The sequence below is a fragment of the Tinamus guttatus genome, unplaced genomic scaffold (assembly GCF_059628265.1).
Source record: "Tinamus guttatus ecotype Peru unplaced genomic scaffold, ASM5962826v1 Tinamus_guttatus_pri_ptg000441l, whole genome shotgun sequence".
NCBI classification, from domain to species: domain Eukaryota; kingdom Metazoa; phylum Chordata; class Aves; order Tinamiformes; family Tinamidae; genus Tinamus; species Tinamus guttatus.
In genome coordinates this window covers 867826-890158 of record NW_028288975.1, presented here as the reverse complement: position 1 = coordinate 890158, position 22333 = coordinate 867826, and the positions used below count along the sequence as shown (strand labels likewise).

Genomic DNA, 22333 nt, shown 5'->3' with positions numbered 1-22333 from the left:
AGCCCGGTGGATTTGCGCTTTATTTAGCAAATCCCCATGGGCAGCCCCAAAGCGGCTTGTGGCGGCGCCGCGGGAGGCACCTTGGCGGTGCGGCCGGGCGCGCGGCCTCACGTGTACCGCGAGCATGACGCTCCGCGCGAGCAGCGCACTCTGACTCACTGCTCGCCTTCCTCTCGCTGCTTCTTTTTTTTTTTCCCCTCTCATTCCTTTAATTTATTTATTTTCCAGGCAGTTGCCTCTCTCTGCCACTGTTTGCATGCATCTGGTGCATCCCTTGCCCTCCGCATGTGCAGACGGGTGTTTCTTGCTGCGAAATGTGCAGGAATAGGTGTGAAGCGGCTCGGGCGCGTGTGAACTGCAGCGCTGCATTCCCACGAGCGCAGCCCAGTGCCCTCCTGGTCCCGCTGCGTTCCCGATCCTTCCCGTTGTGCGATGTGGGTCGCCCCGTGCCGGTTCTGCTGAGGCCGCGCGTGTCGTGCACGCTCTGGCCATGGCCTCACTGCCCCGCTCGTGGGTGCAGCAGGAGGGGAGAGGCCAGGGCACCGCGGGGGCCGCTCACCCAAAATGCCCCGGGTGGGATCACGCCTGGTGCATCTGGCTTCAGCGCTCAGATTTGCTGGACGCTGCTCCTAGCCCGAGGCACCTCGGTGGCGATGCCCCGGGCAGGTGGACCAGCCTCCAGGTGAGGTGCCTCCAGAGGGGACATGTGGAGCCCTTGGTGGGACGTTGCTCCACCTGCTGCACTGGGACCTGCTGCCTTCCTGGGAAGCAGCTGCTCTTCTTTCCCTTCCCAAGGCCAATTCCCTGCCCTGGAATTCAAGTGCTGCTGCAGGAGGCAGCCTAGAGCCCCTTTCCCTGCCTCATCCGCTGGGATAACTCGGCCGCACAGGCTCCCTATGCTGGGATGCTGGGGGGCTGTAGGGAGCCTGGAGGCCAGTGCAATGTGTGGGGACTGTGGGGTGCAGGTGCCTGGCTGCAAGTGGGGGGCCCGGGTGCAGCAGGGCCCAGGTGGGAGGCGGGATGCCTGGGTACTGTGGGGTGCAGGAGCCAGGGGAGCAGGGACGCGGGTGCAGGATGTGGGGTGCAGGGTGTGGGTGGGATGTGGGGCAGGGGGGGATGCAGCAGCCTTGGGCAGGATGCAAGGGTGGGATGTGGCAGCACATGTGGGGTCTGGGGTGGCTGCTGGGATGCAGCAGGATGTGGGGACACAGCTCTGGGATGTGGTGAGGGACTGTGGGGGTCTGGGGTGGGCGGCAGGATGGATGGCTGGGAGATGGGATGCAGCGGGTAGAATGTGGGATGTGCGGGGAAGGGTGCTGGGGATGGGAGGCAGGAGCACCTTGGGGTGGGATGCAGGGGGCAGGATACGGGGGGGCCAGATGTGGGGGATGGGATGCAGGATGCAGGAGCACCTAGGGGCAGGATGCAGGATGCAGGAGCACCTAGGGGCAGGATGCAATGGGTAGGGTGCTGGGGGTAGGATGTGGGATGCAAGAGCACCTGAGGGCAGGATGCAGTGGGTAGGATGGCAGGGGTGGGATGTGGGATGCAGGAGCACCTGGGGGTAGGATGCAGGGGGCAGCATGCCAGGGACAGGATGCAGGGGGTAGGATGCTGGGGGCAGGATGGCGGGGGTGGGATGCAGGATGCAGAGCACCTGGAGGCAGGATGCAGTGGGTAGGATGCTAGGGGTGGGGTGCGGGGGTAGGATGCTGGGGGTGGGATGCGGGATGGAGGAGCACCTGGGGGTGGGATGCGGGGGGTGGGATGCGGGGGGTGGGATGCGGGGCCAGGCCCCGGCAGCCCGCGCGCTCCGGCGGCAGCGGCGGCCGCGCTCGGCTATTCCGGCTGTGCCTTTTTTTTTTTTTCCCTTTCCCTTTTCCCCGCCCGTCTCCTCCCTCGCGCATCTCCCGCCGGAGCGCTCCCCTAATCTGACAGCGCCGCTAATTAATCTCGCCGGCCCAGCTGCTGCCATGGGATTATGAGGAGGGGGAAGTGCGTCACCAGGTGCGGGAAGGGGCTCGGCGGGGCCCGGGGGCGGCCGCGTCCCCGGGGGGCTGCGGCGCGTGACGAGCGGCCGCCTCCCGCAGCATCCGCAGCCGCGGCCCGGGGGGCCTCCGCGCCCGGCCTTCATTAGCGGCATCATCATCATCATTATTATTATTATTTTCACGGGCTTGCATTGAGGGCCCGGGAGCTGGATTTGTGTTGCCCGGCGTTTTTATTATTTTTATTTTTTATTTTTTTCCCAGGCTCCGTGGAAAGTGAGGAATGCAATTCTGCCACCATGATGGAAGGTAGGTGGATGTGAGAGCGCGGCCGGCAGGGTCGGGGGGGGCTCGGATCGTGACATCTTCAGGGGCATCCCTTGCTTCTCTTTAATAAAAAAAATACATATATATGTATATATAAAGATATAAAATAATGATGAACGCCCCTCTGCCATCCCCCCACCGCGGATCCGGCGCGGGAGGTGGCATCGGGGCCGCATCGCCGCGTCCATCGGGCGCTTTGCGGCGGCCCCGCGCGCAGTGAGGAGGGCGAGGGGCCGCGGGGAGCATCCGCACAGGCTGGGCCTCCTCCCCGCGGCCTCCTGCGCGTGGGGCGAGTGGAGCGCACGGGGGCTGCTGCAGCCTCGGGGCTGCAGGTGGGGTTCGGTTTGATTTATTTTATTTTTCTTTCAAGCGCCGCGTTCTGGCTGCGCATCCATCACGGGCAGCGGGTGCGTCTGAACCGGGGGCGATTCCAGCCCCGCTCCTGGGCAGGGGGAGGCCGAGCGGGATGAGGGGAGGAGGAGGAGGAGGAGGAGGAGGAGGGACGCGTGGGCCGAGCCCGGGGGCTCCGTTGGGCCGGGGGGGCGCGGGCGCTGCAAGGACGGCGCTGCGCAAGGACGGCGCCGCTCGCTCCGTCCCTCGCTGCCACCGCGACGTGCGGCACCGCGGCGGCCCACAGCTCCCACCTGGCAGGGTTCATCCTTCCTGCCTTTATTTAAAGGGGGGGGGGAAAAAAAGAGATTTTTTTTTTTTTTTGCCATTATCCAATGACTCCTGGAGCTGCCTGGTGTGTTTTTCCGCAGTCGCGTTGATGCTTATGGGAAGGCAGGGAGGAAGCGTGGAGGTGGGAGGACATGGAGGGACATGGAGTAATTAATGTGGCTGGTTAATTTTTAGCGGCTGGAAGGTGGTTGTGGGGTGTTGAGCCTTGGGCAGGAGCTGGCCGAGAGCCCTGTCACCCCCAGATCGGTTATGTGTCTGCATAAATATATATATATATATATATGGCATAAATATATATATATATATATGTAATATATGTGACATGGGTGTTCTGTGATGTTCTCAGCTCGGATTTGGTCCGCGGTGCTTGGCACGATGTTTTGGTGCTTTCCACTCCTGGAGGATGTGACAAAATGTCACAGAAACCACAGAAAATACCCCAAAAAGCAGCTTAGGAGGGCTCAGCCGGGAAGGGCTGTGGAAACTGCCCGCGCACAGCGAGGATGGAGCAGGACTCGGCGCCGCGAGGGGCCGCGTCCCGGGCTGAGCACCCCGGCGTTGCAGCCAAGGGTTGTTTATCTCCTCTCCTTTAATCAGATCAGTTGTTTCACATGTTCTGGAGCTATTTTGTAGGGCTTGATTAAATCGCGAAGCTGCTGCTGTATTGGACATCGGTAGCTCTGCGGGGTCAGAAGGACCAGGCCACGGAGCGGCTCCTGGGAACATCCGGAACATCTGCTCCGGCGGAGGAGGCCGCGTGGCCTCTCCGGACACATTCCCAAGCCCCGGGCCAGCCCTGGGGACGTCTTCCACGGGCAGCTGCCCTCCTGTGCCTCCTCCCCATGCATGGAGGGGTCCGGAGGGTCCTGGGGGTCTGCCCACAGTCCATGGTTGGATCACGTGCAGCTCCAAGCTTGTTGCGCCGCCTCATAGTGTGGTAGCGCGCTGATGTTGGGACCGGAGATAAGAGGAGATCCCCTCCTTGCTGAGGCCCTGTGGGTTCCTCGTGCTCCAGGGGGGTCTCCTCTCGGGAAGAGCAGCACTGAAACGTCACCGTGTGCTCCTGCTGCCATGTGGCTCCGCGAGGAGAAGGTCCCACGGAAGCGCTCTGGGTCTGGCCAAGCCTGGGATACCAGTGGGGAAACGGCTCCTTCAAACACTAACGCGCTCGGGGGAGAGCAGGGTTTGATCCCAGGAACCTGCAGACTGCAGCCGTGGAGGTGTGGGGAGCTGGGCACGGCTCTGTGGAGCTCGTGGCGCCTCCAGCTCCTGCCCGGCGGTGCCGCGTGGGTCGGGAACGCCGCTCCGCGCTGCTGCGGCGCTGGGTGGCCGTTATGGAGACGTGTCCTGGTCCCGCTCTGGTGCGAGCCCGAGGGCCCTGCTGAGACATGGGCAGCCTGGGGAGCATCTGGGGCGGTGACAGAACCGGCCCTAGGGCAGCTTGTTGGCTGTCCCGACTGAGCTCTCTGTCTCGAGGGGCTGGGGGAGCCGGGGGCACGCGGGATCCTCCGGAGGCATCCCGGGATTGGCCCCATCCATGCTCCTCCGTGAGCCGTGACTCGGAACGCCAACCTGGAAACACTTGGGGCTGGTGCTGGGAAACTGCAGGGACAGCCAGTGTCCCTCCTTTCCATCCAAATCCCAGACAGCTTCGTGACACAGGAGTGGAGCTGGGGGAAGGAGCCAGGTGCCCAGGGCTGGAGATCTTGGGGTAGGAAGGGGAGAAAACATGGAAAAATCATCAAGGGTGAGCGATGGGGGTCTCTAAAGCACGTCTGTGCTGTGTGCCCACGGCAGGGGCTGTGGCTGCTCGCAGTGCGCCCCTGAGCTGCCCCTTCTCTCTACTGGCCCAATATATCCATTTTTCGCCCCAGAGCTGGGTTTTACTTGGGGAAGTGCCGAGTTTCCCTCGGAAAGAGGCTTCCCGCGTGGGATGCACCGTGCGCGTGGCCGTGGCAAACGGCCCGACCCCGTTTGCCTCCGGCCGCTGAATAGAGGCGCTCTCTGTCCTCCTCCCCTCGCTCGTGAGTAATTGGAGCGCGGCGAGGGGCTGGCGCTTGCTGTCCCCTCCGCTTCCTTGGGCAGGGAAGCCAAAGCTTGCAGGACGGTCACGGCTGCTGCGTCTTTGCGTCTTCTTGTTCTCGTGCATCCTGCAAATAGCAGCTTTGCAGGGGAGGCTGCTAAAAATCAGGCTTAATAACTGGGCCTGGCTGGTCCAGGAGCGGGCAGTGAGTGCAACCTGTGGCCTGAGCTCCTCCAGGATGTAGGACACGTCCCTGCCGTGTGTCCGGTGGCACTTTGGATGCCATGACATGAGCGCATTCCTGGAGCTGGAGCGGTGGCAGCACCAGGATCGCTGCTCCGCACCTGGCAGCCCTGATCTGCTCCGTGCCCATCGCCAGCCTCAGGGGGCTCCCGAGCCTCGGTGCTCCATGTGCTTTGATCCTGGCTTTCCCCTCTTTCCAGAGGGAAAAATAATCTCCAAATCCTTCACCTCCGCGCTGCAGGGAGTTTAAGACATTGGCTTGAGATTAACACCAGTGAGCATGGGCTGTGCCCAGGCAGCCTTGCGGGGAGCTCGGGCAGAGGCCGAATTGAGGAAGGCCCCGCGGGGCTGGGGAAGGAATGGGAGGTCATGGAGGAGCTGGGAGGCTGCAGCCGCCCCTGCTCTGCTGCCCTTGGCAGCCACTCGCTCGGGTGCCCATAGTGCCCTGTGCAGCACTGCAGGGTAACGTCCCACCTGTGGAAACTGGGGAAGAAATCCTCACGGATGGGCACTGCTAGGTTAATAACAAATGGCATCGGGTGTTCGGACCCATGTTGCCCGATGCAGGGCTCTTGGGTACCTGGCAGTGTCCTCCGTTGTCCCCCCATGATGATACAAAGAAGGTGTTAAATACAAAAAGAAATCCAGCAAAACCTTCCTAAAATGCCCAACCCACCCTTACCATGAGCAGATGTGTGGGCACCTCTGAACATCTGCATTTCCCTTTGCTGTTTTAAATGCCAGAATGTGGCTGTCCCAGGGAGCGAGAGCAGCCACACTCAGGGGTGTTCACTCTGAAGCCTACTGTTGTTTTGGGCAGGAGCCGGGCTAGCTACAGAAGCATGATGGGGAAATGAGGCAGCAGCTGTGCCAGCAGGCAGTGGGCCTTAAATCACTTAACTAGCCTTCGGGCTTCTATTCCCCTCTTTGCAATTTTTGATCATTTAATGTGAATTAAGCGCCTTGCCCAAGTATTTTGCTGTCAGTGAAGGAGCCCTAATAAAGGCAGCTCACCGGCACGCAGCCGGGTCGGACCTGCTCTCTGCTGGAGACACAGGAGCAGCCGCATCATTTATTGATGCTCAGGTTGTTAATATTGATGTCTGAGTAGCTTCTTTTCCCTGGGGACCGGAGCTCTTTCAGGTGCTGCCGCCAGTTCTCCGGCACCGAAGGGATGCACGGAAGCGGCTCGGCGGGAGCCTCTCCTTTGGGTCAGCTCCCGGTTCCACCATCGCTGTGGTTAATCGCGGTGTTAAACGGAGGCATTTGGCTGGTGGGAAGCCAGGAGGAGCAGGAAGTCGGAGCTGCTGGCACAGAGCCCCCGGGCACGAGTCTCCAGGATCACCCAAATTCTGGTTTTGAGGGGAAAAGTGATTTATTCTGGTCATTCCGAGGCCCTTCACAGCTTCCAGCATCTGCATGAGTGTTTCCACTCATGTCTACATGCATACCTATATATAAACACACACACATGCATATATCTATCTTTAAACTCTGCAACATGCGCCTGCAGGATTTCTTTGCCTGCATCCTAGAAGCCCACGGAGGTGATTTTGGGGGCAGATATCTGGTTTTTGGAGGCTTTGGCATCTTTCCTCCAGCTCCAAGCCCCAAGCTGGGCATCGACTAGGACTGGGCAAGTGGCCGAGGTCCCCTCCGCTGCTGGAAGCCAACATTCCCGATCCCGGGAGCGACTGTGCCGGGCTCAGCTGGGCTTACGTGCTGGCTCTGACACTTGAGACTGGTTTTCTTCTCTCTGGATGTGGCTCGGAGAAGCTCAGTTACTTCGTGCCACCTTTACTTTCACTTTGCCGATTGCGCATCCTTTGCCAGCGCGAATGGAGCCCGCTTTGGCTTGGGAATGGTGGCAGGAAAGCAATGGAGCGGGAGCGTGCGCGGGGCTGCACAGGGAGGCAGCGTCTGCATCCAGCTGCTGGGAACGGGGCTGGCTGCTGGAAGCCAGAGGCTGCAAATCCTGCACATAATTATGTGTGATATTAATAAGGAGTTGCATACCGCTAATAAAAGCACTATAGACGTGTGCTACATGCTAGCATAGCATTAGTGCTTCTGAACTTCTGGTGCTGAGGAATGCTGCTATCGGCCTGGGCAGGGCATTTTAGCAGCAGGGCCTAGTCGAAGGCAGTGATTTGCTTTTGTTGGTGTTGCTTTTTATTTTCTGCTCTGCCTTTCTGAAACGCCTTCCTGCCCGCGGCCGCGTCCCTCGAGCAGATGGAGGGCCCGTTGCGTAAGGAGCAGGCGGCTCCGCTGCAGCGCCGCTGCCTTCGTCAGCAAGGACCGCGCGGCGCTTCGCTCGCGCTCGGAGGATAAAATTATCCTGGGGGTTGAGGCCAACGGAGATCTCATCTGGATATTAATAACTCAGATCTTAAATTATAGGGAAGTGGAAAGGCAAGATGGAGCGAAGCGTGGCCGTGTCCACGCGTTCCCTGCGGCGCTGGGGGCCTCGAGCCACCTCCTTCCCTTCAGCCGCGTGGCCGAGGAGCCAGACCAGGCGGCAGGAGAGCGGAGTGAGCTTGGTAGCGAAGGCCCATTAGGACTCGCTGAGCTCCCAAGGCACCGGCTAATGCAGTTCCCTCCAAAAGGAGGAAATAAATTATTGAGGCTTTGGATATCCGAGAGGGCTTCTGCTCGCGGAGGCCGCGCTCGCCCTTGGGAGCAGAGCGGAGCTGGCGGCGGCCCGTGTTGTGGGTCACGTTTCCCGCGAGGTGTTGGGCAGATGCTCTGCTCCAAGGGCACATGGAGAGCGGCTCCTCCATCCGTCCCTTGGGGAGAGACGGGACGAGGAGCTCGCAGTGAGCAGGGCCGGGGTGCACTTGCTCGCTTCCTTGTGCTCTCGCACCTTGTGGCTCTGCCTTGGCTTGCAGGCGCATCCATCGCGTTCAACGTGCAGGAGCCCTTAGTGGAAGCCAAAGAGTTTGGGTGTTTGGGGAGGCAACGGGAGGGATGGGGAGAAGCGCCGGCTGGCAGGAGCTCGCGCTGGAGGAAGTCAGGAACGGCGCTTGGAGCCGCGGCCGCGACAGGGCCAGGAGGAGCATCGGCTCCTCCACACGTGACTGAGCAGGCCTTAAACTCCATCAGTTTCGGGTGCTTTCCATCCATCCTGATACCCTGAACCAGAACTGTGGTTTGAAAAAACGCTAACCGCACAAGCCGTGCGCTCTGAAAGCAAGCAATGCTTGCAGGCAATGGAGCAAGCAGCCTTGCTCATGGCACGCGTCACTGCGGTGCTGCTAACGCTCCTTGTGCCCGCAGGACTGAAAAAACGCACCCGGAAGGCCTTTGGCATACGCAAGAAAGAGAAGGACACTGACTCCACGTAAGCGCCTGCGCCGGGAATTGTGTCACTGGATTGTGGTGTGAGGGACGTGGGGGCAGATGCTACTGCCAAGCTGGTGGCGACGTGACGCTTGTCCCCCACTGGGTTGTCCTGTGATAAATGCCATCAAACTCTCTCCCCTTGTGGGCCTGGGGGCCGCAAAAAGGGTCCGTGGGAGGGGAACGGAGCGGGGGCATGGAAGCAGGGTGGGAGCTGTTGGAAAACCTGGGAAAGGTGATGCAGGAGCAAAGCCCATGTGGGCACTTGGGACCCAGAAGGTAGAGGAGCAAATTCCGACATGGGAGGGTTTGGGACCTAACGCAGCTCCCATTTTCTGCCCTTTGCAGCGGGTCGCCAGACAGGGATGGAATCGTAAGTACTGGGGGGGCTCTGCCCGACCCGCTCCGCTCGTGCTGGTCCTGCCACACACTATCAGAAATCATCTTTTTTGCCTTTTAAAATCCCACTTTACTAAGAAGTTATTTTTAAATCAGTGACATACTCAGGGTTTTCTACCAAATTAACATAACTAAAATAGTGGCAATGCAGAAAACCTGTTTTTATGTATATATTTAATTATAGACATGTATTTAAATGTGCGTGTATCCACTCAACAAACCCCGCGTGAGCACAGGCTGGTGCGATGCTCAAGTAGCTGCTCCCCCATCCTTGTCTTCCCCTGCGATACCCAAGCTGGACTGGATCCTCTGTGCAAGGGCTTAACCCAAAACAGCTGAATAGCCCCTGTGCTTTCCATATGGCTTTTGATTTTCTTGTATTAAGAAAATAGGGGTAGCTGTGTTGTGAAGTTGTGCTGCTTTTATTCACGCCTTTTGGTGTAAGCTCACCGGTAGCAGCAGGACCGTGTCTCCCGCGGCCGCTCTGCTCTAACCAGGGCTCCGCTCAGCAGGCAAGGAGAGAAATAAAGGCAAAATGACCATGTTTTGGCACATGGAACCCAGGGCCCCGTCCTGCCGCTAAGCGCAGCCCCCTTGCCAACCCTGTAGAAATTAGCTGAGTTAAATTAGCCCCCTTGGCCCCCCTTAACACTGTTTCTGTGCAGCCCGGCCCCAGTCCGGGCCCCAGCAAGCCGGAGGGCACCGGAGGCGACGGGGTAAGGAGCCGCGCTCGCCTCCCCGGGGCCATGCGGTAGATAGCGAGCAGTCCCTGGGGGTCAGGCCCAATGTGAGGTTCTGCCCGGCGCTGGTCCGTGTGTTTAGTACAAACAGAGCTTAAAAGGAACAGACATAAAGGCCCCCAACCCACCCCAAATGCCCCAAACAGCTGTGAGCTGTTGCATGTCGCACGAGAGAGTCTGATGTGCACCAGCTCTGCGGGCTGGTTGACCCCGCTGCAACCAGCACCAGCGTCCCCTGTAGCCCAAATGGATATTTTATTTATTTATTTAAAGTTATCCTTTCTCGGTGGGATCATCAGATTGCTCTTCCCGGTGCTCTTCCTGGGATGGCTCTTCCCTGGGTTGGACTGATGTGCGTCCCCAGGCGCGCGGGGGGACAGCGGCTGCCCCTGTGGCCCTGGCTTTGACCCGGGACGTTTTCTCTTCCCGTGTGCCGCAGAAGAAAAGCAACGGCGCCCCGAACGGCTTCTACGCCGAGATCGACTGGGACCGATACGTAAGTGCACGGGAGCTCGCGCGGGCAGCGAGCGCTCTCTTGATTATTGTTATCCCTAATTCCCACCTTCCCTGCCGTGCAGAACTCGCCCGAGCTGGACGAGGAGGGCTACAGCATCCGGCCGGAGGAACCGGGCTATATCCTTTACTGCAAGCCAAAGCTTACAACAAGGTCTCTTAATAACAATAATGTTAGTTATGATTCTTATCCCCCCTCTCCTTTGCCATGGGCCATTATTGTGTGTCTGGGCTCCCAGAGGCGATGCAGTGGTGGCTCCCTGCCCCGGGTCGGGGGACGTGAGGGGCTAGCGTCCCCGTCCCTTCCGAGAGCTTCTTTAACGGCAGCCCACCCACCAAGGGAAAGCACTTCTACTCGTCCAGCGAGTCCGAGGAGGAGGAGGAGGCCCACAAGAAGTTCAACATCAAGATCAAGCCCTTGCAGGCCAAGGACGTCCTCAAGAGCGCAGCCACCGTGGATGAGCTGAAGGCGTCGATCGGCAACATCGCGCTCTCGCCGTCGCCCGTGGTGAGCGCCGGGGATGGCATCGCGCCGGGGAACGAACCTATTTCTGTGTTACCCTTATAGAAAAGAACTGATTTTTGTGCCTTTTTTTTCCGCTTTTTTCTGCATCCTCCTAGAGGAAGAGCCCGGTAAGAGACCAGTTTTTCTCCTGTCCCGTTGTTAGGCACAGATTTACCAGCGCCTGCGCGTCTGCAGCCGCGCGGTCCCAGCTGGCCGGTGCCCAGCAAGGGGAAGGCAATCGCAGTGACGGGCCCCGCCGTGCACGGCACAACGCGCACCGCGCGCTCCCGCCTCGAGCTCACGGCAGCCTGGCACGAGCCGCGTTCTCCCAGTGTCAAGTTTTGCACAGGGGAGATGGAGGGCACTTGGTGATGGAGCCCTAGTCGGGGTGGGGACGGGGGTTGGAGGATGCTCCTCGGCAGGGAGCGCGTGCGGATGCGTGGAGCGGCGGCGCGGGCTGCACCGGGGCTGCCGCGCGCTCTAACCCGCCGTCTCCGCTCTCTCCCCTCTCCCGGCCGCAGCGGCGCAGCCCGGTAAGACCCTTTTCCTCGTGGTTTTGTGAATCCGGTGCAGCGGGGCCGAGCTGGGTTCGGCGGTGCCAGTGGCCCCACTGCTCCCCTTGCGGGGAACGCTGCCTCCGCTCACCCCCCGTCTTCCCTTGCAGGGCACCATCAAAAGGAACCTCTCCAGTAAGTGCAGCGCACCCGGCACCCGCGGCCTGCGCGAGGGCGGTGGGGTTCCCTAGCGAGCATGTGGGGAGGGAAACGGGCTCTGCGTTACAAGCTGTAATGCTATGTTTATTAATACAGTTATAAATAACATTATATGATATTTTTAGTATATATATCATATATGATATTTTTATATATTGCACCTATGCATTGTTTGTATATGCATTTTATACATAGCCTAAATACATATATGTGTGTGCATATGTGTATACGTTGGGGTATGGCGGGGGGGACGTGCTGAGAGGCGCCGGGGCTGCCGCTCACGGCGCTCGTGTCCCGCAGGCGAGGAGATCGCGCGGCCCCGGCGCGCCACCCCGACGCCCACGCCGCCGCCGGCAGCGCCCGACCTCGCCGCGTGAGTCCCCTTGCCAACGCGGCCGCGCGGATTTGTAGCACTTTTACTTATCACTAAATAATTAAGGCAGTTTCTGGCGTACCAGTGCATTTCCTGCACCTTTTCCCCAGTATGGTCTTTATGTTATGAACAGGTACAAGCGCCACGTGCGGCTTTTAAATGTTTAAGTTGGCGGGGCACACTGGTACCACTGCACAGAGTATCAACATCTCCACATTTTAGAATAGAATCACAGAATGCTTAAGGTTGGAAGGGACCTCTCGAGGTCATCTAGTCCAACCCCCTGCACACGCAGGGTCACCTGGAGCACGTGGCACAGGACTGCGTCCAAGTGGGTTTGAAGATCCCCAGAGAAGGAGACTCCACAACCTCTCTGGGCAGCCTGTTCCAGGGCTCTGGCACCCTCACCGTTAAAAAAATTTTCCTTAAGTTCCTGTGGAACTTTTGGTGCTTCAGTTTGTGGCCACTTCCTCTAGTTCTGTCAGTGGCCACCACTGAAGAGAGGCCAGCACCATCCTCCTCACTGCCTCCCTTGAGGTACTTCTAGACACTGATTAGATCCCCTCTCAGCCTTCTCTTCTCCAGGCTGAATTTTGGCCCTTTTCTTGTGTGTGCCCGAATAAAGCAGTAAATGTGCCAAATATTTCCCCAAGCTCTAGGTGCCACTGCCCACACGGCGCTCGTGGGGCAGCGAGCAGCAGGAGCACCGGGCATAGAACTTTTGGGACTTGACAGTGTCACTTATTGTTTTAGTAACGGGCGGAGGTGCTGAGGCGGGTGGGAGGTGCGGGGGCTCCCTGGCCTCGGCCCCTCCGTGCTTCGTGCCCGCGAGGAGCCGGGGTGCGAACGGGCGCTCGCTGTCACCCGCAGCAGGAAGCTCGCGGAGGACCCGGCCGCCCTCGCGCCGCTCTTCGGGCCCCCGCTGGAGTCGGCCTTTGAGGAGCAGAAGCTGGAAGGTAGGGCCCAGCGCGGGCTCGGGATTTGCTTGTGCCTCTTAATACCTGCCTCAGGCGCCATCCCGGGAATCCAGGCTCTTTCATCCTCTCCAAAGGCAGTGATCCTACGTCTGCAATGGCTCTGCCAGCACATGAAATAGGGAGGAATAACAGCACAATAATTAATTATTATTTCAACAATAATAATAATTATTGTTTATATATAATAATTATATAATAATTATATATATTATTATTATTAAATATTATTATTAATTAAATCAAGGGGCAGTGGCCGGGCTGCAAGGAGAGCTGCTGGCTGTGGTAAGGCACACGCGGCTCTTCTCCGCTGCCGGCAGCCTCATCATCATCCTGCCCATCGGTCCATGTGTTTGACCCAATGCTCCTAACTTTTCCCAAGGGAAGGGGGAAGCTGAAGCAGAGCACGAAGGATGCCAGGCCTCCCTGCGCTCTGCCTGTAAAATCTGCCCTGCTCTTCCTTTGATACCTGCTTTCCCTGACCACGCAGTCATGCTGTTTTGTTTGTCAAGCACCAGGAGCGTTAAACTAACGGTGTGTCCTGCTGCACACGAGGCGAGCTTGTAATCACCACCCTTACAGGGGACGCTGCACTTAATGAACACGTGTTTTCTGCAAATGCTGCTCTCCTCTCGTTAGAAGGCGCCTTCACTTCTCTTCTCTTTGCAGCTCCGCTGGATCAGCCCGAGATCTGGGGCTCGGCGCCGCCTGGGAGCTCCGGCACCGAGTCGCCCAAGCTGCCACGACCGTTCCCTACTGGAAGTAAGTGGCGGCGCCGGCTGCCCGCCCCAAGCGAGCACCGTTCCTGGCACGTCCTGGCCGCGCGTCCCTGAGGCCTTGGGTTTGGGGGTGGAGAGGTGCCTCAGAGGCTATGGGTTTTAATTAATATGCAAATTCCCTTTTTAAAAAAGAAGAATATACTTTAACCTTAAAGGCAGCAGGTTGGCACATGGTGAAGTGCCCCCATTCCTTGCCCGCGTCATGCTCACTAGTTGTGCGCTAACCCAGTTTAGCACTAGCTGTGCTAAAGCAGCCCTTAAAGGCGCTGGTGCTGGGGATGCGGCTGGGTGGCCGCTCGCTCTGCAGTGCAGAGCAAGGGGATGGAGGCGAGGGCCGAGCGCGCGGGGCCACGGCGCGCTCCGGCGCGGGGCTCACGCGCTCCCGCTCCGCGTGTCTTGCAGCGCCGCCGCCGCTCCCGCCGAAGAACGTGCCGGCGACGCCGCCGCGGACGGGCTCCCCTGTGCCGGTGGCCATAGGTAACGGCGTGGGGCCGGCGGCGGCGCGCGGGGAGCGCGCGGCCTCCTTGCTCGCCCGTGAAGGCTGCAGCCGCGTGGGTGCCGCGCGGGGGGGCGATGCTGCAGCAGCTCTTGCTCTCAGACTTGCAAAAGCCCTGCACCGCCCCGACCTGCGTTTAAACCCCCGGCACCAAGGCGGCGGGATGCTGCCAGACACAGTGAGAGAGAATAAAGTGCACGCACGCGTACAATCCATGGTGCTGCTCTGTGCGATAGGTGAAGGCGCATTGCTTGCACAGGGTGTCCCCCTGGCCCTGCTCGTCCCAGCAAGCTTGGGTCACCATAGCCCCTGCTTCGTGTGCCATGAGTGATGCCCTGGGCTGCCGTTGCGTGGAAAAGGCCCCAGGAGCGAGCAGCAAAGTGAGCTCGGTCCCTGCAGCTTTGCAGGGCTGCTCCGGTTCCTGCTCCCTTGGCCGCTCCTGAGCCAAGCGTCGTCGGTGCCGCGGGGCGCTTGGATCGCCGCAGCGGGTTGCGAGCAAATACGGGTGCTGTGCAGTTCCCCACGCAGCATGGCACGGCGGTGCAGCGAGCGCGCCGTGCGTGCCCCTCGCTCCCGCGATTCACGCTACGGTACGCATGCGCTGCGCGCTTGCGGGACCGGCAATGCAGGTGTCGTGTTCTTTAGCTGCTGCCCTGCAGAGTTGGGCATGTGAGCAGCCGCTTCCCGGGCTGGCGCCGTGCTGGCGCGCGAGGCACCGTGTCCTGCCTTGCACGTGAATCACAGCGGCAGCACGTGGGAGAACCGCGCTGGAAGGTGCCCGCTCCTGTGGGCACTGTGTTAGGGCCTCGTGCCAGCGTGGGTGCCGGGGCAGCCTCGGCCTAAGCTGAAACTAACCCGCTTTGACCGCAGGCAGCGACGCGGGGGCCGCCGAAGGGCCCGCCGAGCAGGCGCCCTCCATCAATGACCTGGACCGCATTTTCGGCCCCGTGCTGTCGCCCAAGGCCGCGGCCGTGGACACCGAAGACAAGTGGGTCCATTTTTCGGATCAGTCCCCGGAAAGCGCCGCGCCGCCCGCGCGGGAGCCGCCGTCCCCGCTGCGCCTGGAGGAGCAACCCGGCAAGGCGCCCGCCGAGCCCCCCGCTGCCTCCCCCAAGGACGCGGGGCCCAGGGCGACGCCGCCGCCGCCCCCGCCGCCCACCTACCGCGCCGTGGTGTCCTCGCCGGGCCCCGGCGCCAGCAGCGGCGCGGGCAGCCCCAGCGGTACGTCCCCGCCGCCTTGCCCTGCCGCCGCTCCTGCTTGTCCCCACCGATGCTCCTGGAAAACCCCCTTTCCCGCCTCGTCCTTGTCCTCGTCGTGGCTCTGGCCGTGTTGGTCCTGGCAGCTCTCCCGCTGGTGCCACCCTGCTCAGGGTGGCCGGTGGCTGCCCTTGGCACAGAGACAGCCCAGCTCTCTCTCCCGGGATGGATGTTCCCAGCGTAGATGCTGCCAGTGAGGGAAACAGGGTGGCTCTACGTCGGCCTTGGTGGCCCCTGGGGCATCCTCGTCCCTGCACGGCTGTTAGGATGGAGGAGCCGGTGCGAGGTCCCTGCTGGGGCTGGACCACGCGGGGCTGGCAGGATCCTGCACACCCAACCCTGTGACTGACGGCATGGAGAGCTGGGGCTGTGTCCAAGAGCGGCCACCCCTGTCCTTCCGGAGGACGCCGTGTGGAAGGTCCTGCCCCTTCCCTCCGTGCTGTTCCTGCCTGCAGTGGTGCTGTGTGTGTGTGTGGGTGCCAAGCCCTTTTCCCCCGCGGTGCCCGCGCTGCCTCCGTGACGGCGCTCGCCCGCGCTCTGCTTCTGCTGTGGCTGTGCCGTGTCGTGGTGGTGGCTGCGATGGCTCCTCCTTGTCTGTGTCGTGACGTGTCTAGCGAGGCCCGCGCAGGGCTGGAGGTCCCTGCGGGTCCCCGCTCCTCCCTTGCGCTGGTTCCTCCGGGTGAGAAGTTCTTTGTGGGGTGGGCAGCATCCACCTGGTGCCCAGCACGAGCGAGGACGGAGGTGGCACCTGCCGTGCACAAGGCACCGCTGGCCTCCTTGGCCCAGGGACACCCCTATGATGAAGTCGCTTCCCGGTATCGCGTCTGCTGGGAGGCTGGATCGCAAGGGCCACGATCAGCAGCACCCGGATGAGCACCATGTCCTGGGATGAGCCCCACGCGCTGGGATGCCCTGAGGGAAGCAGCCAGGATGATGCTGGGCCCTTGGCCAGGTCCTCGGCAGCATCCGAAGATCCTCATCTCCTCCCCACAGCCTCGCTCCCAACGGGCTGGGCCAAGACGCCTTTTCCAAGAGCTTGGCCAATGCTGCCGCCTCCCACGCAACAGAGAAACACCCAGTGCTGCACAGGCCCATGTGGAGCCTGGGTGCAGCGCAAGCATGTCCGGGAAACCAAGGGCTCTTCAGGGCACACGGAAGGAGAGTGCTCAAATCCCGGGCCAGGCCTTGGCTGTTTCTGGCCCTGCTTCCAGCGGTGCCTGGGGCTGGCCGAGCGCCGCTCTCCTGCAGCAAGCCCGTGTGCTGCCTGCACTCACCGGGGCATCCGCCAAGGCCCCGTCCGCACCATGGCTGCGCGCGGCCCCTCTGCAGAGCCGCGGCCTCCAGCAGCCCTGCAGGCCACCACGACCCTTTGCTCTCTGGCAGGGCAAGGAAGCCTTTCGAAGGCCCTGGGAGCCTGGCTAAGGGCCGTCCTTGCGCCACCCGTGCAAGCTCACCCCGCGCAGTGCTCACTGGGGGCTTCGAGGGCCCGGGACTCGCTTGCGCCCGCGCCGGGAGCCTCTGTGCCGGGAAGTGCCGCGCTGGGGCTCACTCTCGCCTCTCCTCCTTGCAGGTGCCTCGTCGCCCGCGCGCCCCGCCACGCCGCTGGCCTGCGGGACCCCGCCACCGCCGCCGCCACGGCCCCCGTCGCGGCCCAAGCTGCCGCCCGGCAAGCCCGCCGTCACCGACGTGGTAGGTGCCCCGCCGGGGACAGCGGGAGGGAGCTGGGGAGGTCACTGAGGAAAGGAGCTGTATGGAGATGCTCCGTGCTCCGCCGTGCTGCTGGCTCGCGGAGCTGCAGTGGGGCTGTGGCCTCGAGCCACGGGTGCCGCTCGCGCCCATCTCGCTTAACCCGCTGCTGTCCCGTGTCTCTCCGCAGTCGAGGCCGTTCAGCCCCCCCATGCACTCCTCCAGCCCGCCGCCAATCGCGCCGCTCGCCCGGGCCGAGAGCACCTCGTCCATCTCCTCCACCAACTCCCTGAGCGCAGCCACCACTCCCACCGTTGGTAAAAGAGACCCCGGCGCCGCTGCTCCTTGCTCTTCGCCGACCCGAGCGGCCGTAGAAGCGGTTCTGGTTTGCCAGGGGTTCCCGGGGTCCCTCCGTGGCGCCGGGGCGGCGCGGCGGCCCCTCGCAAGCAGCTGGCGAGGGCCAGGGCGCAGCGCGGCAGGCGCTGCTGGTGCGCGAGCGCGCTCGGGGCCGGGGCTGCTCGCACCCAGCGTGAGCTGGTGCTGTCCGGACAGCAATAGCGCGTCTCCTCGCCTCGCGCTCCCCGTCCTGCGCAGGGAAGGAATGGGGAGGGTTGGCAGGTTAATTCCACCTGGTTTGCTGGGGTTTGTGCTGCACCTCGGAACGCTGCTCCGGCACCGCTCGGAGCAGCGCGTGGCTGAAGCTGGTGCCCTTGTGCTGGGGGCAGTGCCCGCGGTGCCTGCGAAGCCAGGCTGGCTCGCGGCCCTGCGCGCGTGCGCATAGAGGCGGCCGGAGCGGTGCCAGCCTCGACGGGAAGCGCGGTCGGAGCGTGGGACCCAGCTGCAGGCTCCCGAGGTGCCTGCCTGTCTCTTCTGAAGCTTTTCCTTAAAGTCTGCCTTTTTTTGTAAAAGGAAAATACCTTCTGGTTCAAAAACGTAGACGTTTGAAAACTTTTTAGCGTGCGGGGCTCAGTGCTGGTGTGCTTCAGTGCCTGTTGCATGCACGGCCGCGCTGCGGCGGCGAGAGGGCCGGGGCTGCGCTCCCGCCAGCCCCCGCGGGGGTCTCATCGAACCCTCCCCGCGCACGTCCATCTTCCCCCACGGGCACAGCGCCCGCTCCATCTCATTCGGCAGCCGGGGCTCCCTTTCCCCTCTCTTTTCGCTCTACATGGTGCTCGGAGCGGCGCTCCGTGGGCTCGGGGCCGCGCGCGCTCCGCGTTGGGACGTGCTGCAGCCCGGGGGCTGCGCGGGCCATCCATGGCGCACTCCGGGCGCTGCCAGGGAGCGACAGGTCTCGGCTAGGGGCGTCCCCCGCAGCGGCGCATCCCCCTGCACCCCCTGCCCTAACACGCAGCCCCTGCCCGCCCCGCCGCTTGGCTGCTGCTTCTCTGCTCCCGCATGCCCCGCGCCGCAGCGCCGGCCCGGGCCGCTGCTCCCGCCGCGGAGAAGGCGCTTTAGCCCGGGTGGATCCTGCCAACCCGCGCGCTGCGTGGCCCCAAACGGCACCAAAGCAAAGCAAAGCATTTCGCAGGCGGGCCAAAGCGCTCTTCCCCCCGCGCCGGCTCACGCGGCTCCGCATCCCGCTCGCTTCGGCGCCCGCCGCCTCCCCGCTCGCGAGGTGGGTGCCCTGCTCCGTGACTCACTCTGTGTCCTTCTCTCTCCCGCTCCTGATCCGCCCCCGTCCCGCTTCACCTCCCGGCCCCGCAGAGAATGAGCAGCCCTCCCTCGTTTGGTTTGACAGAGGAAAGTTTTATTTGACTTTCGAAGGTAAGTAGCGCGCCCGGCGGCTAGCGCCGTGCCCCGGCCCCGCGCCGCGGCTGCTTGGACGCCGTCGCGCCCCGGGCTTCCTCGGCACCACCTCTTCGCTTGCATTTCATAAACCAGAAAAAGAAAGAAAGACCAAAAGAGCAGCTTCTGGCACCAAAAGCTGTGCCCTACGGAGGCGCGGGAGCATCCGTGCGCTGCCGCGGGAGCCCTGGCCTTTGCAGCAGGGTGTTTCAGCCCCCTCTGCGTTTGCAGGTGCCTGGAGGCAGCACCCGGTAGCAGAGCCCGGAGGGGAACGGGCCTGCGCACCTGTGATCCAGGACTTGGTGGGCTCAACAGCAGGCCAAAAACGAGTTAAAAAGGGAAACCAGCCTTGCCCTTGCAGGGCTTTTGGCGCTTGCCGCTTGCCCGAGCAGCCTGGGCGCGCGGCAGCTCCCACGCTGGGTCGCTTGCTCCTTCCCTGGCTCTTGGCGCCGCTCGGGGTATTTCGTGCTGGCCTGAGAGTTTCCCCCAGCAAATCCCCGCAAAAAAATCACTCCAAAGGCAAGACGCGCCATCCCCAGCCAAGCAGTTTGCTTGAAAGCCGAACGTTTGCTCGCGAGCGGGTTTTGGCGTTCCTCCTCCGCGCGCGGCAGGGCCACGTGCTCGCCGCAGCCTGCGTCTCGCAGCGGCACCGAGCTGCGCGGTCGGGCACGCGCTGCTGTTCTGCAGCCCCGGTGCCAGGGAGCAAGGTCGCGTGGGATTTCCCCCGTGTTTCCGCGGGGCCGGAGCGTGCAGGGATGCAGCAGGCGGAGGCAAGGGCTGCTCGTGTTAGGTCACCGCCGCGGGGGACGCCGACGTGGTGCAGGAGCGCTGGGGTCCCATGGGTGCTGACGCCCGGATGCGGTGCCAGGGTGCAGGAGCCCTGGGCTCCTGCGGGTGCCCAGGATGCAGTGCCAGGCCGCGGGAGTGCTGCGTTCCCGCAGGTGCTGGCGCTGGGAGGCAGTGCCAGGACGCGGGAGCGCCCCGCACGCGCTGCCGGGCTACGGGAGTGCCGAGCGCTTCCACCCCTGCCCGTTGCCCGGCCCTGTTACTCCTCCGCGTGCGCTTTGCAATGCCAAGAAGCCGCCGCCGTCAGCCAGAGCCTCGTTTCATGCTGCAAAGCAGGAGCCCGTGCAGAATGCACGGAGGCGAGCGCGGGGCACGCAGGCCGGCGCGGCCGCGGGGCTGCCCGCGCGCCGGGCCGTGACGCCGCTCCCCGCCGCAGGCTCGTCGCGCGGCCCCAGCCCGCTCACCATGGGCGCGCAGGACACGCTGCCCGTCGCTGCCGCCTTCACCGAGACCGTCAACGCCTACTTCAAGGGAGCCGACCCCAGCAAGTAGGTGCTGCCGGGGGCGCCTCCTCCTGCCCTCCGCCGCGGAGCGTGCCAATGCGTGCTGGGCGGCGCGGCGCCCCGCAGCCACGCTCTGGGGTGTTTGGGGGCGTTTGGGGTGCCGGGGTCACCCTGAGCAGCAGCTGCCCGTCGCCGCAGGTGCATCGTGAAGATCACGGGTGAGATGGTGCTGTCCTTCCCGGCGGGCATCACCCGGCACTTTGCCACCAACCCGGCGCCCGCCGTGCTCACCTTCCGCGTGCTCAACTACGACCGGCTGGAGCACGTGCTGCCCAACCCGCAGCTCCTGTGCTGGTGAGTGCCCCCGCGGGGCCGGCAGCGCGGGCGCGACGCGCTCGCCGCGCGCTCAGCGCTCTTCTCCCGCGCAGCGACGCCGCGCCGGCCGCCGCCGGCACCAAGGAGTTCTGGGTGAACATGCCCAACCTCATGGCCCACCTCAAGAAGGTATCGGAGCAGAAGCCCCAGGCCACCTACTACAACGTGGACATGCTCAAGTACCAGGTAGGCACCGTGGGCGCTGGCGGAGGGTCCGGGCCCCGCGCGCGCTCTCCCTTCGGCCCGGCGGAAACTGAGTGTCTTCTCTGTCGTTTTGGAAGGTGTCTGCCCAGGGTATTCAGTCTACTCCATTAAACCTTGCAGTGAGCTGGCGCTGTGACCCCGCAAGCACCGACCTCCGCATTGACTACAAATACAATACAGAGGCAATGACTACGCCCGTAGCTCTCAACAACGTGCAGTTCCTCGTGCCCGTGGACGGAGGGGTCACCAAGCTCCAAGCTGTGCTCCCGCCCGCTGTTTGGTATGAAGCGCGAACCCGCCGTTGGGGCCCGCCGCTCGCTCCCGCTGCGACGCCAGCTCGCTCGCGCGAGCAAGCTGCTGCTAGTGCTGCGATGCTGCCCTGCTCATGCGACTGAGTTGGTGCTTCAATGCCAGCTTGCTCGCACCAGCTAGCTGGTGCCAGTGCTGCCGTGCTGCCTCGCTTGTGCAAGCGAGTGGCTGCTTGTGTTGCAATGCCCTCTTGCTCATGCAAGTGAGCAGCTGGCCTGCTCGTGCAAGCGATGCATTGCTGCAATGCCTTGTTCACGCAGTGCTCTGGTGCTGCTGCAACACCAGCTCACCTGTGCAAGGGAGCTGTGGGCGCCGAATCCACGCACAGGCGCACGTGGGGCTTCCAGCCTCGGCTCTAGTATGCAGTGGGGAGGGCCTTACCATGGCACGCGCTGCCGCGGCCCGCTCGGGCGCGAGGCCGGTCCCCCCCAGCGCTCTTGGTGCGTTTGCAGGAACGCCGAGCAGCAGCGGATCCTCTGGAAGATCCCCGACATCTCCCAGAAGTCGGAGAACGGCGGTAAGGGCGAGCGCGCGTGCGGGCGCGCGTGCGCGCGGGGTGCAGGCGCTGAGGCGGGCGCTGTGTCCCCGCGCAGGCGTGGGCTCGCTGCTGGCGCGCTTCCAGCTGGCGCAGGGCCCCAGCTCGCCGGCCGCGCTGGCGCTGCAGTTCACCAGCGAGGGCAGCACGCTGTCGGGCTGCGACATCGAGCTCCTGGGCCCCGGCTACCGCTTCTCCCTCGTCAAGAAGAGGTTCGCAGCGGGTGAGTGCTCACGCGCAGCCCTACGCGCGCCCGGCGCGCGGCTCATGGGGCTGATGGCGCCGGTGTTCTGCCCTAGGGAAATACCTGGCGGATAACTAACGACGCGACGCGGCACGGCGGCACCACCGAGTTTATCCGGCCCCGGGGAGCGCCGGCCTCTCGCAGCGTCTCTCTCTCGCTCTCTCTCTCTCTCTCCCCCCATCGGGAAAAGCAACCACCGTCTTGACCCGCCCCGCAGTATTTACTTCTAGGTGTAACATTGTTAATGGTTTTAACCTGTAATTATCGTATTTGTAAGCGGTTCTCCTCCCGGTACGGCTGTATCGCGGCAGTTAGGCACTCGAGTCGTAGCGTCCCCCCCGTTCATGCCGTGGCTGTGACTCCCGCTGTGGTACCCACACCCCATCGTAGTCCCGTGCGACGGCACCCGCTTGCAGAGCTACACGCGCTTGGTCTCTCGCTCTCCGCCCCGCGGCGCCTCGCCGCAGCAGGCGCCAGGTTTTCAGGTTTTCGGCCCCGTTTCGAGGTTCCTTGGCTTTGCTTTTTCTGCCTTTTTCCATTTTTTTCTTTCTTTTCT

General features: G+C 62.7%; 1 protein-coding gene across 1 annotated transcript; it reads left to right on the top strand.

Annotated features, from left to right (window-relative positions):
* Nucleotides 1-1836: 1836 nt before the first annotated feature.
* Nucleotides 1837-21882, top strand: SGIP1 (SH3GL interacting endocytic adaptor 1). The gene is made up of 25 exons (XM_088531963.1): nucleotides 1837-2007; nucleotides 2253-2297; nucleotides 8539-8602; nucleotides 8950-8974; nucleotides 10180-10236; nucleotides 10319-10373; nucleotides 10586-10761; nucleotides 10875-10886; nucleotides 11280-11291; nucleotides 11423-11447; nucleotides 11772-11844; nucleotides 12715-12800; nucleotides 13488-13580; nucleotides 14000-14074; nucleotides 14964-15314; nucleotides 16921-17039; nucleotides 17227-17353; nucleotides 18741-18800; nucleotides 20044-20155; nucleotides 20309-20464; nucleotides 20539-20671; nucleotides 20767-20969; nucleotides 21451-21515; nucleotides 21592-21756; nucleotides 21833-21882. The coding sequence occupies exons 2-25, from the start codon at nucleotides 2288-2290 to the stop codon at nucleotides 21853-21855; spliced, it is 2277 nt and encodes a 758-aa protein (XP_088388089.1). The 5' UTR covers nucleotides 1837-2007; nucleotides 2253-2287; the 3' UTR covers nucleotides 21856-21882.
* The last annotated feature ends 451 nt before the right edge of the window (nucleotides 21883-22333 follow it).